At 36.2% G+C, this 19,909-nt stretch overlaps 1 protein-coding gene across 4 annotated transcripts in view; it reads left to right on the top strand.

Moving 5' to 3' along the window:
* Positions 1 to 19,792, top strand: part of LOC131709672 (kinesin-like protein KIF2A) — a 41,881-nt gene extending 22,089 nt beyond the window's left edge. For 2 of the 4 annotated variants that reach the window (XM_059012366.1, XM_059012299.1), the window contains 15 exons: positions 3,638 to 3,733; positions 6,030 to 6,084; positions 6,807 to 6,969; positions 7,174 to 7,264; positions 9,446 to 9,509; positions 9,598 to 9,689; positions 9,829 to 9,971; positions 10,567 to 10,771; positions 11,007 to 11,117; positions 13,121 to 13,188; positions 16,308 to 16,421; positions 17,249 to 17,396; positions 17,631 to 17,732; positions 18,377 to 18,512; positions 19,127 to 19,792. In XM_059012366.1, the coding sequence (XP_058868349.1) occupies positions 3,638 to 3,733; positions 6,030 to 6,084; positions 6,807 to 6,969; positions 7,174 to 7,264; positions 9,446 to 9,509; positions 9,598 to 9,689; positions 9,829 to 9,971; positions 10,567 to 10,771; positions 11,007 to 11,117; positions 13,121 to 13,188; positions 16,308 to 16,421; positions 17,249 to 17,396; positions 17,631 to 17,732; positions 18,377 to 18,512; positions 19,127 to 19,212 (1,674 nt within the window). In that variant the 3' untranslated portion in view covers positions 19,213 to 19,792. The remainder of the gene's footprint in view (positions 1 to 3,637; positions 3,734 to 6,029; positions 6,085 to 6,806; positions 6,970 to 7,173; positions 7,265 to 9,445; positions 9,510 to 9,597; positions 9,690 to 9,828; positions 9,972 to 10,566; positions 10,772 to 11,006; positions 11,118 to 13,120; positions 13,189 to 16,307; positions 16,422 to 17,248; positions 17,397 to 17,630; positions 17,733 to 18,376; positions 18,513 to 19,126) is intronic. The other 2 variants (XM_059012440.1, XM_059012407.1) reach the window with 1 other exon arrangement.
* The last annotated feature ends 117 nt before the right edge of the window (positions 19,793 to 19,909 follow it).

Genomic DNA, 19,909 nt, shown 5'->3' with positions numbered 1-19,909 from the left:
CCCGTAACGGTATGCATAACTTTAGGGCTGTAACTTGTGGTACATTTTGACCTTCGAATGTTCGGAACACATTACTGAACGAAGGTTCGAACCTTCGATTAGTACTAAGTTGCATAATTTACTGGTGATGTCACCATAGCTACTAGTTTATATTTAATTGAAAATCCTATTATTTTTACAGGTAAGACATATAAATTGAATAAAACATTCACATGTAGTTTAAAAATACGGTATAAATAACAGTAATGCTGTTTTTATAATTTAATTAAATACACATTGTTTATGTACACGTAATTGATGTTGCTTGCGATACTCTTACATATACAGCAGTGTTGGACAATCATGCAATTTTCTGTTATCGGCATGATTTCCATTACATGACAGTAGGTGTTAAAATTTCATGCTGATATTGGACTCCGCTCTTGCCAAAATAAGCACAAACTAAGACACAGCTTCTTTTACTGTAAACTAATGTGAACCATCTGCGTTTCCTTCCATCTGATGATGTAGATATCCTTCTGCCTGGTGTTCATGGCTGAAGTGTAATGCTGGCTCCAGGGATCAGCTTGTTTTGCCTCTTTGGCGCATCAGCACACACAACGGCAGCAGTGCTGGCTCCAGGGATCAACCACAGTGCGGCCTCCCTAGCGCATCAGCATGACAACCATCTGGACTGAACTGAGTAGGGCACTTATCTGGGGTCTTAAAGTGGGCACCTTCCATCCTTGGTGTTTCGTCGACTAACCCACAACGCCTTAAGAGGGCTCGACAGTGATTCTGGTGTCCCAGCATCACACCTCTTCATCTCCCACTTATCTAAGCCCAGCTTACTTACCTTCCTTTCCATCAACGTTGCTTTCTTTCTGCTTGAGGTCCCCAACCAGAATCTTTTCATAAATGATCACAATAATCATGATTATCCGCTGAATAAATAAAATATATAATATTTCTTGTGTCTTGTTATTGCTAACTTGTTTACAAAATCAAAAAGAAAATAGCGTTTCAAAAAATGATTTCCAGTTAATACAAGTTTTAAATTGCGATTTTAAAAAAAGAATATCAGCTGCTGCAACTTTTTTTTGCACAACGCTGGATATCCCGATGTATCTTTATAACATTTATTCCCCTGGTCCCACCCTCGTATGTTGAAAACAAATTTTCTTAAAAATGCAACATAGCTCAATGAAATACTTCAGACTGGGTGAACATCATCTTTTTGCAAACTAGATAAACGAGTTTCTCTGTTTTCTGTCTTCTGTCTTTCTGAAACCCGTTTCTTGGACAGTGTAGAGGCACCTGCACCTTTTAACTCTTGTTTAATTTTTTTCTAAAGGTGCAGTGCTCAGTTGTCGAAATTTAAAGTTATTGGTGTTACAGCGTATATTTTATGTTTCATACTACTTCTGCCATAGCACTTTTCTTACAATGTATTGTACACTACGTATTCAGTATATATTTTACTGAAGCAATATAATACATACATGTGTTTGATATAAAGTAATTTGTATAGTAATCATCAATAACTATACAGGGCTCAAAATTAATGGCGGCAATTGCTGTGGGTGCCCTTCTCAATTGCCTCAATGCCCATCAAAATGTATGTTGATTCATGGCAATTCTGGCTGCAGTACCCTTTTTGCTACAGCAACAAAAGATGTCTACATACCAAATTAGGAAGTGTTGGGGGGTGGGGAGGGGCTGGGGCGGGGAGGGGCTGGGGCTGGGCGATGACGGGGAGGGTGCAAAGTCTGAATTTTTTCACCATATTAGTTTAGAAAAATGTAAGATAACCACTTATAAATAAGTTTCTTAGGTTAAAATGTATTTACTGTAACTCACTTCAATTTGGTTAGATTGTCATTATTCCCGTTATTTTAATTTCCATTTTTATACCACAACGAAAACAAGGTAGGAAATACTTTTCTACATTGTATTAGTGTTTATTATAATTGCTTGTCCATCGTCTGATAGATAAGTTTTTGTTTTTTCAGTTCATCCATAAATGCATACAGCACCTCCTGCATTTTGTATGGTACATGTGATATTTCAGAGTTTAGCTTATGTTAAACTGTAGAATATATGCTATTAAAATTGAACAAAATGGTCCCATGGCTTGTAGCGGTAAAAGCCAGTGCCTTCAGCGCAGGGAGCTACGTCCAAAAGGCTCCAATTGAATGGTGGTTGCTGAGCTGGCTGGATGCCCAGCGGCAAATGCAATTGTCCAGATTTGCCAATTGGAGGTTTAATTTCCTGGTCATGGATCTTGCCACCTCTTGGTGCACGGCTATGCTGAATTGCTCTCTGTACGTCTGTGATGACAGCTATGTTCCTACCGAAAAAGTCACCCTCATACCAGCAAGCTAGTAGCCACACAGGACAGTTCATACAATTAAAAAATGTACACAGAGGCAGCTTTTACGCAATTATATTATACATTATTATTATATCCGTGCTTAAACATCAGACCAAAATGGTTCTACTAATTGCGTCCATAGTGCATAAAACTTGGTGGTTCATTGACACTTACTAACTACTGTATGTAATATGCATTTACAATGCTGCTGAGATATCTAAACTTTACACATGTGAAAAGCAGTAGTGGCCTGATGTACTTATTTTTAGTATTTAGATACATTTCAAATAAGCAAGACTGTAATCATGTTACCATTCCAGAATTCAATATTCATGATTTTGAAAGCCAATTTATTTTTAATGTATGTTGACAATTGTATATATTTAACATTTTAAATGTTTTTGCTTGTTTTTGTTTCTTTCAAAATACAGGCAGTAGTGCCCCAAGAAGTTTATTTTTATTGCAGATTTCATGCCAAATCAACAAAGTCCCAACTTGACCCAGAGATTCACATTGATACTGTAGTGGCATGAAGGCAGATTGCCTACATGCAGGTGTCACATCTTAATAAAGCATCCCCGTGAGGGCAGCTTATCTATATTATATTAAAATGACAAGTGACCCAGTGCTGTATAGACTCTGCTTTTTGGGGTAAATTCATGGTTAGTGTATTTACATTTGAAAGACAGCTGGATTATGTGATTCTCCAAATAAAGTCCCGTTACAGATGTTGTCTGGGAAAAACAAACTGTTTCAATCTTGGATCTTTTTCACATTTATATTTCATTCCCCATAGTGTGTCCCCATGCTTTTTTTTTTTTTCGCAAACATTTTATAGCCATTTCAGCCAACTCAAAGTTGAGGCATGGAAAATACATAGTTTTCCATACTTGACAATTTAGACAGGTATTGTGTGTGTGTGTGTGTGTGTGTGTGTTTTTTAAAATTGGTAGCTGAGATTATGGAGACATCTATAAACATGTTGAATTTTAAACATAAAGCAGAATGTGGGCTTCATATGACTAATATTCTTCACTGTTTGGTTGAAATCAGAGGAGGGTTTTTTTTTTTTCGGAAACTGGTTCATTTAGCAAAGAAAGCTCATATATTTAATAAAGTGCATTTTTTTAAAGCTGACGTTTGTATATGATACAATTGTAACGAGTCCTCAAATTGTAGCAGTTATTTGAGTGCCAAACTAATTCCTTCATCATAAATCGTTGTTCGTCATTGTTTAGTGGACAATGTGTGTTTTATTTTTTTTATTTTTTTGCTTTCTGACAGGATGTTGACACTACATATCCCAACTATGAAATAATGTACATGATCAGAGATTTCCGGGCAAGTCTTGACTACAGGCCGTTAACAACTGCTGATCTGGTGAGTTGACCTGTTTAACTTCAGAGGCTAATATATTCTAATGATACACAAGTACAACATTTTTGGGGGTGGGGGAGTGGCAATACATTTCATTTATATTTTTCCTGTAACATGAATCATGATTAATTTCATTGGAATGGAAGTTGATGAGCAAAATCACCAATGTACATATACCTGTATATGTCCCTTGCTTTTATAATTGTATTACATGATCTGAGCTGTGCTACATTTCTAGCTTTTTTCAAGTCACTCTTTTTAACCATTATTTACAACTCTGTGAAACTCACCCCAGAATGTTTTGTGCCCTGTATTTCAAAGTACTTCTAACACTAAGCACACTGCTAGCTAACAACCTTCTTATCCTTCCTACCTGTTCCACAAAACAATATTGCAAGAAAGAATGCAGAAATCAGTACCTAGAAGTAGTCTGTGAAACTTGTTGACCACTTGACTGCTGATAGCAAACAGCCCACTAGCAATATCTACAAGTTGCAGTCCTACTAATATTAAGCTTGGTGTCTTTACACTTGCCAACCCAAGCTGAAAAGTATAGGAATTTGCACAGTCATAGAATTAAATTGTTGTAGAAGCATTGATAGTTTTATATAGATCAGGTTTAGTTGCCAAGTGTAAATGGATTATAAGATCTGTATACAATCAGCAGTCGGATATCCGTTACCCAGATACACGTCAGCCGCGTTTTACTGCCCTTGTATGAAGAATAAAATCAAACCCATTATATATATATATATATATATATATATATATATATATATATATATATATATATATTAATGTAACAAATTAATGCACTTGCCCGTCGCACACGATTTCCGACTCAGTCACCAGTTTCAATGTTACAATATACTTCTTATCACATGCCAAATCAGGCTGTCTTGATTGTGCAGTTACACAGCGCTTCCTCCAATTTCCCATGATGAAAATGCAGCAAAAACAAAGCGAAAGAGACAAGCTATGGTAATGTAAAAAAGTTAATCATTAAACAGTTTTAGATACTGTGATGCATTAAAAAAAAATTTCATTTGCAAGTGAACTGTGACATTAGGGCCTTATCGAGCACTATATTCTGCAATTTTGAATACTGACTTTGGATACTGTTTTAATTCTGGAAACTGGTGGTGTTTTTTAATCTTTTGCTAAATTGCATTGCCTTTTACGTTTAACGCAGTTCTGTGCATGGGTGACATTTTGATTTCATTTTGCTGTTGGGTCATTAATGGGGAATTTTAAATGCTGCTACAGTACATACCGGATTTAAAAGTATTGTAGCACTGAGCTGCAGGGTTTCTAGGATATAACAAGACAGACAACAGTTGTGGTTCAAAGCAGTAGGAAACCGCTGTATTTATTATTATTTTTAACACTTAGTGAAAAACTCAACCTCCTCTCTCAATTCCCCCGCCGTCAGGTCCTGCTTCCCTTTCAGAATCTCATCTTCACACACACACCCAAGTCCCTCCCCATTCCTCACTCATTGGTCCAACACTCCCTATCCCTGACTGGTTGTGTCAGACCTGCTCCCAACCCCCTCAGTGACACACACACAGGCAATCTCTCAGCTCTGTCAAACAAGCACCAAAACACACAGAGAACATTAACAGATCTGAACACGAATAACACAGTTTACAAACACATTATTTACAGAGTACTCCCATCCCCTTTCCCAGTCCACAATCCAGTCCATTCCCACATTGTCTTGCAAATCAGCTGCCCCTCCTGCTACAGTATGTTCTGTATTACAGTCCACGTGTTGTCTCTTTTGGCAAGTGATATTTTCAGAATCATATCGTTCTGAATTAAAATACTACTTCTTTTGAAAATACAGTACTGTATCAACAAAACCAACTACAGTACATCTAAATGGAAGCTTACTTCTTTTAAATCAGTCCTTTCAGCTATGTGTTTTTGACATTATATTTTTCGTTTTCCCTGAAAAAACGGGCAAGGGTTGGAACGGGCCAAAAATAATCAGACGTGTCACACTCTTTTAACTGTCCATTGAAGTCAAAATTTTATAGGGTCGGATATGTGAGTGCTGACTGTATTTGATTTGATGTATTTGAGTTTTAGTATGATATTTTTATATTACATTTTTTTTTTTGGCAAATTTTAGAAGTCAGTAGCAGCATCAGTTTACTTCCACAGGAGATGTTTTGTCTTGCAATTTAGTCTCATATATATATATATATATATATATTTAAAAAAAAAAAAAATTGGTGTACTCGTGGTTTGTGTTTTTTTTTTTTTTTTTTTAACTCCCAGACTGTTCTTGCAGATTGATGAGCACAGGATATGTGTTTGTGTAAGAAAACGTCCACTTAATAAGAAAGGTAAGAGGAGGCAGTGCTTGTTACACCCTATCCCTTACATTTTTTTTTTTAATTCCCCAGAAAGATGATTTAAATGATAGTGGTGGTAGTGGGATCCGATCCTAATTTCTTGGGCTAGTTAATATTAAATGTACTGTAAAACATATTTTTAAAACTGTAATTGTTCTGCTGCTGCTGACTGGACATCTGTATAACCAAGATGTTCATATTCAATAATCTGTTCCTGCATAAACAAGTTTGCTTATTCATTTTTTAATTACAGTATTGCCATGTAATTTAACTAATACAATAACCTAAAATAATTGAGTCATCTAAAGTTCTGTTGTGTTAAGTGATATGGAAATTATTTAAAACTATATATATATATATATATATATATATATATATATATATATATAAAAAAAAAACTAGATTGATTTATTTAGTGCTTGCTGCTTGCTTTGACTTACTCTGTGGCCCTGTAGGTGTTCAGTCTGGAAGAAAATTGTTTGAATGAGAAATACAACTAAGCAACAATGAATAACCTTTTTCAGTGTTAAGTAACTGCAAAAAGACACACCTGCTATAATTAAATAGTTTGTGTCTTGTATTAAAGCATATCAAATTAATGTATTTTTCTGCCAATTTGATTTGTTCTTATTCCTAGACCTGTAAAACAAATGACTGTTGTCCAGTTCTGCCCAGCAGGTAATAAGTGTGTGTTAACCGGTATATGCTTTCAGAAAATGCCCTGAAGGATCTTGATGTACTCACTATCCCCAGTAAAGACGTTGTAATGGTTCATGAACCGAAACAGAAGGTGGATTTAACAAGATACTTGGAAAACCAAACTTTCCGCTTCGACTACGCGTTTGACGATACAACCACAAATGAAATGGTTTACAGGTATTATTTTTTTTTAATGTGTTTCCTAGTTAATTAATTTGTATAATTTGATTAACAAACCTCTGTCAGTGACTGAATGATGCATATTCTCAAAAAGCTGCACAGGTTGCTGTTCACAATCTGGTCTTGGCAGCAATTTCTTAAATGACAGTTGTGAGGGTAGACTCAGAAATGCTCAAAGCTTTAATTTACTTCTGTTTTCAGGTTTACAGCCCGTCCTTTAGTGGAGACAATATTTGAGAGAGGAATGGCCACTTGCTTTGCTTACGGGCAAACTGGCAGTGGTAAAACACATGTGAGTAATTACTGTTTTATAATTTATTTAATATTTTAATTACAAAATAAAAAATAAAAAATCATTAATCATGATGGTGGCATTAACCCTTTGCGGTCCTATGTCGACCTGGCCCGACATTGCAATTTTCCCTTACCTGTCCGACATCATCAAAAGTACGCAACAAACAGGTCTCTAGTCGTTTTTTCTCCGTAAAAAGCCGAGAAAACCATTCAATGGCCGAGTGAGATCGATAGGAGCCGAGAGAAGGTGGAAAAAAAAGGGGCGTATCTCATGAATACAGATAGCCCCGGCATCACATAGATAACACGGACATAAACAAACAAGATAGCTGCTTCTGCATCCAGCGCTTTTTTTAGATGATATATTAATAAAATAATGACTTGGATCGCATTATGGAGGAGTTTGGTGATAAAACGAGTGATCAGGAGATGATTTATCGGTATGCACTACTATCAAGAGGTATGTGAAAAAAACAGCGAACGAAGGGTTGGGCGGGGCTGGAGATGCAGTACTGAGTGTCCTGTTGATATGCAGTCCCTTTTAAACCTGTTTTACTGTGAAAAAAAAAATACTTTTAAACAGCGCGTCTAAAATAAACTGCAGGTGTGAAAATAAATTAGACCTGACGCGCCTGAGACACGCTGAATAAATGGACCACAAAGGGTTAAATGTGTATTTTTTTATTAATAACTACTGATGCATTACGGTAAACAATTAATTAATTTTAATTTTTTACCTGTGGCCCTATCGATTTTATAAAGATAATTTTAGTGTATTTTAATTCTTATTACATAGATGTTTTCTAATTCTTTGTCAAGTTCCATTACATCTTGTCTCCAGTAAAAACTGTTTCACTGCCAAATCCTTAATACAGATAGTTTTGACAGATCCATTTTACTTCATGATTTACTTGCCGTTCCCCTTACATTGTACCCCCCGGATTGATTAACCACTTCAACTCCAGATGTAAAAATGAAACCCCTTCCCAGGTACCAGATTTTGAAAATAATAATGTTTTCAAACCTAAACTGTTTTTCATTAACCCTTTATGCTCCTGTGTAATACATACCCATGTTCAATATAGAGATAAAAACGCTGCTAATAATGCTAATAACAATAATAATCAATAAACAGTAATTATCAAATAAAAATCAAACAACATCAAAATATGTGCCATTATCGACTTGCTCTGTGCCATTTATTGAAATGTTCAATACAACAGAACCCGGGGTTGCCTTCACAACCACTGCACATTTGTCCTTTTTTTGTTTTCATTTTCGGCACCTTTTTTGCGGTCTCTGCTTCCCTTGTGTTGGAGGGATAGTCACAAATGTGTGTACACAGCTACTTTGCACTGGCATTGTGATGGATCTGGCTGCTGCAGACGCCTGCTTTATTGCCTTGTACCTAGTGCTGTGTTTTGATAGTATTTTCTCAAAGCACTGCCATTTCAAACCAAACCGCTTCCCATTTGCAGCTGGCTTACCTGTTAAGTAGATGCATGCTCTTTTGTTTGTACAGTTTGTACTGTTCTTGGCTCCACATCTCCTTCATCATCTTTGAGTGATGTCATCATCACTGTCGCTGGTATCGAAATCCTCCGAACCAACTTCGCTCCCGTTGTCGTTCTCCACGTACATTGCTGTGTTTAGCTTTCTCTAAAAACGATAAACTACAACTACAAAAATAATAATTAAAAAAAAAAAAATATATATATATATATATATATATATAATATATATATATATATATTAGCTCAAAGAGCCAGCTGCCCAACGTTTCGATATGCTGTACATATCTTTCTCAAGGGAGCCTGTATATATATATATATATATATATATATATATATATATATATATATATATATATATATATATATACATATATATACATATATATATATATATATATATACATACAAAGTTGAATGGCTTCCCGCAATATATCTGTCTTCTAGACGTCACCTGACCCTCCCCCGACTTTCATGGCTCATTCCACAGTACTAGCACTGCCTTAGAGAATGAAACCTGAAATGCTAGACTGAGAAACCAGTCATAGAATAGAATGGGAAACTTGACATACGCACGTACGGCGTGGTACTGTAAGCGGGTTTTCATTTAACCTACGTGCGTACGTCATGGTGTTGAAGTGGTCTTTTGGCTTGTTTCTTTTTTCCAGACAATGGGTGGCGACTTTTCAGGAAAGAATCAGGATTGTTCGAAAGGAATATATGCATTAGCTGGTACGTACAAACCACTTTAGAAAATAAGAACAATTTTGTTGTGGCTTTCTTCTCCTTTCATTGTTGATTTGACTATTTCTTTTCACAGCACGGGATGTATTTCTTATGCTGAAAAAGCCAAACTATAAGAAGTTAGATCTTCAAGTATATGCAACGTTTTTTGAGATTTACAGTGGCAAGGTATGTATTGTAAACCTTATTTGTTTGTGTATGTTATGCACACTACTACTTTCCAAATGTGGATTAGAGCTAGACCACATAACGCCTGTGTTTTTTTTGGTAAATATTTTTCATTTAATATCCTTTTGGAATTATCCAGGTTTTTGACCTGTTGAACCGGAAAACCAAGTTACGAGTCCTTGAAGATGGAAAACAGCAGGTTCAGGTGGTGGGGTTACAGGAACGGGAAGTGAAATGTACTGAGGACGTGTTAAAACTGATTGAGATAGGAAACAGCTGCAGGTAAAAAACATACATTTTTAAATGATTTTTTAACGTACATTCTACCTGTATATAGATATGCTCAACTCAAGGACGCAAAACACAGGCATTTGATTCATATTAAAATGATTTCTGCAAATCATTGAGCCAAAGAGGGGAGAGAGGGGCTCACTTGTGCTAAATAGTCTTTCATCAAGAAATTCTGTACTGTGACATGAATATTAAGGGCATCTCTCGCTACTCTGTTAACGTAGCTCGTCATTTGTTTAAGGAACTTGAAAGGTAACAGAATCAAGATTAGATCCCAAGTATATAATTGTGAGAAAAGATGCAGTCAACGTTCTTAATTTTTTTTGAAAGAAAGCAGTGCTTGTTAAAATCCTAAAAGCCTGGTAATATTACAGATGTCAACAAAACTCTCCATTGAACAAACTTAACTAGGAGATGAACAATACATTCACATCCAATCTGAATATCTATATAAATAATCAATATTAAAGTTATATTGTCTGTAATATTTAGATATGTCTTGCTTTCTTTCATAGTTTAGATAAACATCATTTTGTCATGGAATGCTTTGTAAAAAAATAAGCTTGATCTCACTTTTGTTTTCTAGAACATCTGGTCAGACATCAGCTAATGCCCACTCCTCAAGAAGCCATGCAGTGTTTCAGATTATTCTGCGAAGGAAAGGAAAGATGCATGGCAAGTTTTCACTTATAGATCTTGCTGGAAATGAAAGGGGAGCAGATACCTCAAGTGCAGACAGGCAAACAAGACTCGAAGGTGCTGAAATAAACAAAAGTCTTCTGGCACTGAAGGTTAGTGTTTTAATCTAGTCTTTGGACAGTTCACTTAACTGTTACTGCATTTAGGACAGTTAATGTTTACTTAAATATTTTTTGTGCTGTGGGGATGTTACTACTTTTTCCAAGTGACCACTGGTTTGTGATTTAAATTTAATATATTGATAGCAAAGAAATACAACAGTGTTTCTGTTTTGTTACTAAAGAACTGTTGGTCAATCTTTATTGATGTTTACATTTTTTCTTCTAGGAGTGTATTAGGGCCTTGGGTCGCAACAAACCACACACCCCTTTCAGAGCAAGTAAACTCACACAGGTGCTCCGAGATTCCTTCATTGGAGAGAACTCAAGGACATGCATGGTAAGTCCAGAACTGAGCTCTCCCAAACTAATTCATTTACATACTGTGGCAAAGTGGGGTTGCTATGCCACGCTTTGGGATCTTTAACACAAAGTGTAAATGATGTACGTGAACAGCAGATGGGGTGTAAACAGGACTGTTTCTGTGTGATTTATTTCCAGTACACACACCAAAGAAAATCCTAACTCCACCAAGGAGAGCTTACTAAACCTTTCACAAGTCTTAGCTAAGACGGCTACCGTTTCCTGGTCACAAAACACATATACCTTTTTTTTTTATTATATATATCTGCCTGTTCCTAGGCAGCAGTTGTCCTCATGTAATTAGTGCCAGGTGATTCCACTCCTGGCTAATACCAACTCTGTGGCATTCTGGGGGATGTAGTCTTGAACCTCAAGGACTACATCTATTCCTCCCGCTACTCTGCCACAATACAAAGTTAAAAATGACAATCAAACACATGAAAGATAAAACACAAAAACAGTTTGAACAAATTCTCATAATGTGTCATGTATCTTTCATGTGTTGTGTTCTCATAGTCATGGTTCTGTTTTAAGTCTTGTCTTTGTCCTGGGCAGCTGGAAATTAGGATGTTCAAACATGTTCTCCATAGTTTGATTTGCTGCTCTATATTTTGTTATCTTTGGGTATCTTTTTATATGCATTTAAAAAACGTGTTGCTGTATTTGTTTACTCTGTACTTTAGTAATTCATTTTTTAAAAAAAATTAATTAACATTCCTTGGTAATGGAATTGTAATACCCAGTGGTTCCCAACTTGTGATCCGTGAGTAAACTCCCGGTGGTCCGGAAAACTCCCAAAATTCGGTTACACAGTTCTTGCAAAAACCCATTTCTACACAATCACACGTTGTGCTACTACTATTACCAAGCAACACAACAAACCGCTTTGACCACGTGATATATAATTAAGGTATGTATGCAGTCTGCAGTTTTTCCCCCTTTTATCTGTTTTCTTTTATCACGGGTGTTATATGCTGGCTCTTTGAGCTAAAATATATATATATATATATATATATATAATAATAATTACAGCTACCTTTGATGCAATACCAAGCTTTGCCTTCAAAGATACTATTAACTGAAACAGCTTTTTAATGTCAAACAAATACTAAATACATACACATTATGAAGCCAGCATTATTAAAATAAATAAATAAAAAGAAATCTACATATAGCATTCACGTAAATGCACATCTTTCTAATCCGTGCTCATTCTTCACTGTTCAAGAAAAAAAATTCAGATTGCTTCCCACCCACCTCCTCTTCATATTCCAGTGTTTTTTATATGTACATCGAGCGAAGTTGGTGACTCAGTGAGTGCAGTAAGTTGAGTTAGAAATGGATAGATTAATTTGCTACATGAGGTAACGGTTGCTAGGACCAACATGTATTTACATTTACTGGCTCTGAGGATGACCCAAGCCCCAATGCATTATTTGTCAGGAGATTTTGTCAAACAAAACTCTTAAACCTGCAAAATTGAGACGTTATCTACAAAGCATTCAGAACGTGAAAAAAAGAAACAATGTTAAACAAAAGAAACAGGAACGTTGCCATAAACAGCTTTCAATGCGCAAAATGACAGCATTCCTTGCTGACCTGGTCGTGAAGATTCAAGCCCAGGAATCTCATTAAGTTAGGTGCGTTATATAAATACTTTACTTTTTACATGTACTTATACATACAGTACACACATGCAAATTAGTTTCAAAATGCTGCTGTGAAAAAATGCGTGGCAAGTGGTCCGTGAGAAAAATCCAAACACCAAGGAGGTCCCTATATTGAAAAAGGTTAGGAACCATTGCCCTAGAGAAAAGGCTTGAGACAGTGGTAAATGCATGGATAAAATACCTTGTTGATTTTTTAAAATACATTTCTGGAAGTAGAAAGCAAAGTGCGTTTTTTTAAAATACTTAGAATATTGCTGGAAACATAATAATGAGCATGGGAGTTACACTTTCTTTTTTTTTTTTTAAACAGATTGCTACCATTTCTCCCGGAATGGCCTCTTGTGAAAATACTTTGAATACTCTGAGATATGCAAACAGGTGTGTACATTTTTGTGTTCAAGCTTGTAAATGAGTACCTGCTTTGCAATATGTTAAGTTGTTCACTGTGTATTTTTAGAAATAGATGTGTGTGTTTTCAGCGCAACCAGCTAGAAATTAAACATTCTACACCAAATGGACAAATTGGACCCTCTCACATTCTTTTGATACTGCACGTGGATGGACTTGGAAGTATTTTAGAAATAGTGCCAAAATATTAGCTCTCATTTCTGATTTATTCTAGTGCTAGGCCTATAATCGGGTGTGACCAGTGCTTAATTTGTAAATCGTGAGGTCCCGGAACACATAGTGAGCGTGAGAGGGGGGGTGTTCCGGGGGGGGCTCTGAGGTACCGGAACACATGAGAAAAAAAAGTGACAAACACAATGTAGCCAGACAATGTAACTATAACCTGTGTTAAGGTGTCATCTTTAGCCTTGGCTACAATGCTTGCTGCCGCTAAATGGGCCTTGGTTCGGGCATGTTCAAAAACCTTTTTTTCTGAGGGCTCTTTGTTGTTTTTTTTACGTCGGAGGCAGAGGTCGTTACTGTACATTCCACCCACTCTTTGCTAGTTTCATCCCTCCCTATGATTAATACTTCTAAGTCATCTTGAGTAAAGTCAGCCAAATTACTAAATAATATTAATAATAATAATAATAATAATAATAATAATATAATAATAGAGATATACACCTCATTTCCAAAATAAATAAATACAAACATATACTGGTATTGTAACGTTATTGTACCCAAGGCTGAATTATATAACTTGTGATTACATATTTGACCTTGAGGAATGAATGTATTTTATACATGACAATTTACAACAACGGTTAAATATTTTATAATTTAATAATGACGGCGATTCCCCTTAATCCACAAGGTGAAACGTAGTATCAGCTACGATACAACAACTTTTTAGGAGGATATTGCACATTCTAATGGATGACGTTCTTAAACGTCTATTATATTTTACACGCACATTAAATATACATTTTCTAAATGTTATTTTACTGTGTTAAACACAAAACAATACTATATATACACGGTTTAAACTTTGTTTTTATAAAATATACATGTTGCAGTTATGGGTGTGCTTCAACGTGTGATTGACTACATGACTAATCCCAAAGGTTTACTGGATAGAAGAGGAATTGGGCAAACAGCGTTTTGCTATGTGCTGAATAAATACCACGGATTAGTTCCACAAATACCACTCGTTCGAGCCTCTCTTTTTTGTTGTTGTAAAAAACAATGGGTGACTCCAAATGTATAGAAAAAAAAAAACACATAAGAAATGCAATTGACTATTTTTTTTAAAGATTAAATTAAATTAAATTAAATTAAATTAAATTAAATTAAATTAAATTAAATTAAATTAAATTAAATTAAATTGATACTGATGGCTAAACAATGCTAATGGTTCAAACTTTTATGTTATCTCCAGTATTCTAAATATATATTATTTTTTTGTCAAACTATATTTAATTTAATGTTTATGAACCCAGTCAACCAAATATAGATTCTCCCTAGCTTTTGTGATGTGCAGTTTGTGAACGACTCGTTCTTTCCGGTTCAAGTAAACCTACGTAAACAATCTTAATGCGGTCTACATTGATTGGTTTTGTGTCATTGAATCAGTGAATCAAATGAACGAAATGAATCGAGTCACCAAACTGAACTGAATCAAATGAATCGAGTCACTAAAAAGAATCGAACTGCCCATCACTAGTCCTCCCCGTCCCCGTCCCCCTCTCCCGCCGAGTCTGACTCACTAGTGGCCTTTTAGCTAGTGGAGGACGTGCCGGTGGTGATGCTGAACTGGCGGGATTAGCAGCGCAAACAGCGCTGCTAGCTAAGGCATCGCCATCAGGAGCAGTTTCCCCCTCATTTTTGATTTGGCTTTCCTTTCCCACGACACGTTTCAAATTCAGTAGCGAAGATTAGGCTACGAGACGTGATTACGTAGGGACCTCTCGCTAGCTGACCACCGCTGTTTCAAGATCAGTTACTTACCTCGCCGGCCCGCCCCTTAACCTCTATGTACAAATAAGAGAGCAGGTCTGGAATCGGGGTGGCAGGATAGGATGCGCTTTTACGGGGGCGGGAGAAATAACGAGGAGGCAGAGGCAACTTTAACTCTGATCGCTTTAATTAGAATGTTTACAGTGCAAACAGTGGAAAAAATAATAAGTCATGCCGCGAGAGGTACCTGATCAGGACAAATTAGGTGCCGGAACAAAAAAAGTAAAATCTGAGAGGTGCCGGATCCTGTTCCGGCAGGATCCGGCTCAAATTAAGCACTGGGTGTGACTGACGGATGAAAACAAACACTGAAAAGGGTCTGTGTTTAAGAGGTCAGGTCTTGGGTAATCTGTTGACACATCGTTAAACCAGAAGTGCAGTTTTGTGTGTGCAGCGAGTATCGAGAAGAAATCAGGAATTCGTTGAAAGATCTGACCTGTCAAACATGCTGCCCCCCTTCCCCCATTATTGGACCATAACTAAAAATAAGATGAGAGCTAATATTTTGTGATTCTTCCTTTACATCAGTATGCAATATCAAAACATTATGAGACGATGAGGTCGGGACCATTGGTCCATTTGATGTGGAATGACCCAACATTAGTTTCTATTTAACTTGGTAAAATACATACAATAATTGTGTTTTGATATTTACTTGTCAAAGAATGTTATTGTTTTGTCCATTTTGTCTTCCTCTGTGATTCTGCCTTGAAGAACATAGAAAACCTTGTCTCTATAGTTTTTGTAGTACATGACCATCCTTTTTACATATTTTAAATCCCCTTTTGTGTTTTTATATTCTGGCCCAAAGACTGTGTGAAGTTGTCATTAACCAAAATACATGTCTTCATGTTGCAGTTAAAGCAAAATACCTAATGACTGTAATATTTAAAGTTCATTCATTGAATTGCCAACAGAGGCAAATCCTGCTGCTTGTAATATATTTACAATGCTTTGCTTTGATATTTTCTCTTGTATAAGCTGCATTTTGTAGAGATGTTTCCCTGATGAAATAGGTTTTGTGAGATCTTGCTTTTCTGTTCTGACGAGAACCTTTCCTTTCTGTTTATTGCTCTGTCTTGGTACTTCAGAGTAAAGGAGTTTGGAATAAGTCCTTCAGACATTCCCTTCTCACAGGGTGGCTGCAGTCGCTCTGAGCTCTCTCCTACCTATGAGCATGATGACTTTTCTACTTCGCCCAGCAGGTCTACTTCTATACATTTCACAAAAACCTTGTTTGCCTTTTCATTTATGGCAATATGGAGTGCAATGCATGTAGAGGGTCACATTTACATTTGTGGTTATCTTCCATTTTTTTTTTGTTTTGCCCATTTTCTATCCCAGGTGTTGCTTGCATATTTTATGTACTTTCATTTGTTTCAGCATGTCTATGTTGTTTGTTGCTAGTTCAGCGTGGCAGGCATTACACATTTTTTAATTTGTTAAACGTGAATTAAAATGGTAACGCCACCCTTGAATTTAGTTTCCTGAAAAACATTTAACTTACAAGGCAGGAAGTAAAAGAAAACAAATCCCCTTGCCCCCAGTTTAATGAGGATACCCAGATCAGTGTCTGACTCCCTTTTAAGAGAGAAATTAAAGTACACTTTTGTAATAGTGTAGTTACAAGTTTTTTCCACTAGGTGGCATGTAAGGCAGACAGTATAGTGCAGGGGTCTCCAGCCCTGGTCCTGGAGAGCTACTGTTTCAACCAATCGCTGTTACTTTAATTGAACCAATTATTGGCTTAATTAGTCAGGATTAACAGGTGTTCCAGATCTTTAGTCACGGATGATGTAAAGACACCTATAAAACCTGCTGGACAGGGGCTCTCCAGGAGCAGGGTTGGAGACACCTGGTATACTGTATATATTTAGCTGTTTTTCTTAAAACGAGCAAAGTGTTTGTTTTGCAAGATTTCCAATTGTAAAAGTATAAAACTAGAAGGTGGCATTACTATTTTTATGTAAGGTTTTATTATTGCATTAAAATGAAATTACACAAAAAGCTGAAATGATTTGTGTACTTTCAGAGTGAAGGAGTTGACAGTAGATCCCAGTGCAGTCATAGAAGGACGCCCCAATATTCATGCTGCAAATCAACTGGATACATTGGAAGCCCAATGGGGTGTCGGAAGCTCTCCTCAAAGAGATGATCTCAAGCTTCTATGCGAACAAAATGTAAGACCCACTCAATATTCCTTACAGTACTGATTTTAAATACGTGTAGATACTATTTTATTTATCTTTTTTAAAGCAGGGACACATCTGTACCAGAGTATACGTGTATGAAAACAAATGTGTAGGACATTTTAAATTCTGATTTTAATATTGACTTAAGTTCATTGTGTGCGTCTCCTTGTGAAAGTAAGTTTGGAAATGTCCGATTTGAATGGCTATTACCTGTATTTCCAGGAGGAGGAAGTGTCTCCCCAGCTGTTCACTTTTCATGAAGCTGTATCCCAGATGGTAGAAATGGAGGAGCAGGTGGTAGAGGACCACAGGGCTGTTTTCCAGGTAAAATAACTTAGAAAACTATAACCGTTTTATTAAGTTTTGGGATTTAAGTGCAAATAAATAAATCAGTATTGTTGAATTTCATTGCTTTATTTAAGTAGGCCTATGTGGATGCTTACACATGGATATATTCTTGTTTGCCATGATTAGGACTGGAGAGCAGTCCTGCCCTAGCAATGTCTTCCCTATTCTCCCATCCTATCCTATGGCGTTTTAACAGCCAGCCAAATATATTGCAGACCTTTGATATTTTATAAGTACCAGGAGAAGAATAAATAATGCAATAGGGCCACCCAAGAAACCAGTTTTACATTGGATATGCCATTAATATCAGACTTTTGTGCATTAGGAGTGGTTGAATTGCTGTAAATGTGTTCTTTTAAAAACAAATATTTAACAATAATAATGAGGGTGTTCACGTTTAACAAACATCAAGAGTGACAATCCCCCCCCCCCCCAAAAAAAAAAAAAATTGTATATAAATATATTGTACTGCTTATAAAAAATAAACTATGTAATGTTTTTTATGACTAATAGGCAAAACAAAAAGGAAAATAATTTTTCTGCTTTAACCAACAGATTGTTCTATGATCTGAACAAATACATTGCTCAATGCCTTTTAATAAATTATGGATTTCTTGCAGGAGTCTATAAGATGGCTGGAGGATGAAAAGGCACTATTGGAAATGACTGAAGAAGTAGATTATGACGCAGATTCTTATGCCACACAACTAGAACAAATTCTGGATCAAAAGATCGAGATCTTAACAGAACTAAGAGGTAAAAGCTCTTTATTAAAGAGTATGCAGGCCATGTTTTGCAAATGCATGTGGAATCTTGCACACAACACCACATGGCAGTTATTCCAGTTTGGTTATGACTGGACAAAATCTGGAGAAGTGTGTTCTACATTTCATTAAGTTTGTCATGTTTAATTTGTCTAACTTAGACGTGCAAGCAGGGAAATAGTCCGGAAACTCTCTTATGTTGAGTAAATCTATGTTTTTGTTACAGTGGGTACAGTTAAGTCATGCTATTCTGTAATATATATTATGGGTATAGAGAATGTATTTTACTGGAGACCTCTATCTTTTTAGGTCCTTTTTATTTAACATATTTGCCTGCATCAGATATGTCAAGCCAATTACGTTCACCCATTTCTCACATTTCATTTACTACTTGTCTCTTCAGTTTCTAAAGCACAATGATGGTAACTGACGTCTGACTTCACAGTAGTAATCTTACAAACTATGTAGTTTTACCTAGCCCAAATAAGTTCTGTCGGGGTCTGTGAAATCTCATTTACTGTCACTTCAATTTAAAATCTTTACCAGTTAGGCAAGTCTAAGCTTGTGATGTACACCAAACCTTACTCTGCTTTGTTTTCTTTACAGATAAAGTGAAATCTTTCCGTTCAGCCCTCCAGGAGGAAGAACAAGCTAGTAAGCAGATTAATCCCAAGCGACCACGTGCCCTTTAGGCTATATATATATAATGTGTGTGTGTGTTCCTTAAGGATTATAAAACTAAAAAAAAGAAACCCACTAAACTTCTACTACTGTACATTTCTGTCATTCTTAAACTGGTTGTGAGAAATCAACAACTTGAAAACTAAAAACTTTGCGATGTAAATAAGAGGAGCCTTCGTACTCTTTCACTTTTCTGTTGTACATGAACCACTCCCATGGTGTTAATACAAATGCTTCCAACAGCACAAACTTGCAGGGTTAGGATCCCTAGGAGCACTTTGTTTGATATTTTTTAATTTTACTAATCCTTGCCAACTTTTTTAAAAACCAATGAAGTAAAACTGTGGACTTTTGACTTCCATAGTACCTTTCTGTTAAATGTGTTAGGATTTTGTTACAAGACTGGTTGGACAGTTTTGAAATGTATGCATGCATAACCCATCAGTGATTGTAAAATATTTCCCTATAGCCCTAACTGTGCCCACATGTATGTGCTGTATATAGCAATCTTGCTATAGGGCCAGGCTCATTCTTTAGCTGAACTGCACAGTAAGCACAGTCTTAATAAAACACATTCCTTGTCAGTGTTCATTTTGCTTTGTTGGATCTACTTTGTTTGTGTTCTACAACTTCAATCCATGTCGAGTAGTTTACTTTACATATGTGCCATATTATGACACAGGTATTTACAAAGCAGTCGACAGTTGT

This window comes from Acipenser ruthenus, chromosome 1 (genome assembly GCF_902713425.1).
Source record: "Acipenser ruthenus chromosome 1, fAciRut3.2 maternal haplotype, whole genome shotgun sequence".
NCBI classification, from domain to species: domain Eukaryota; kingdom Metazoa; phylum Chordata; class Actinopteri; order Acipenseriformes; family Acipenseridae; genus Acipenser; species Acipenser ruthenus.
Note: the sequence above shows the minus strand (reverse complement) of the source record. Positions and strands in the feature narration are given on the sequence as shown.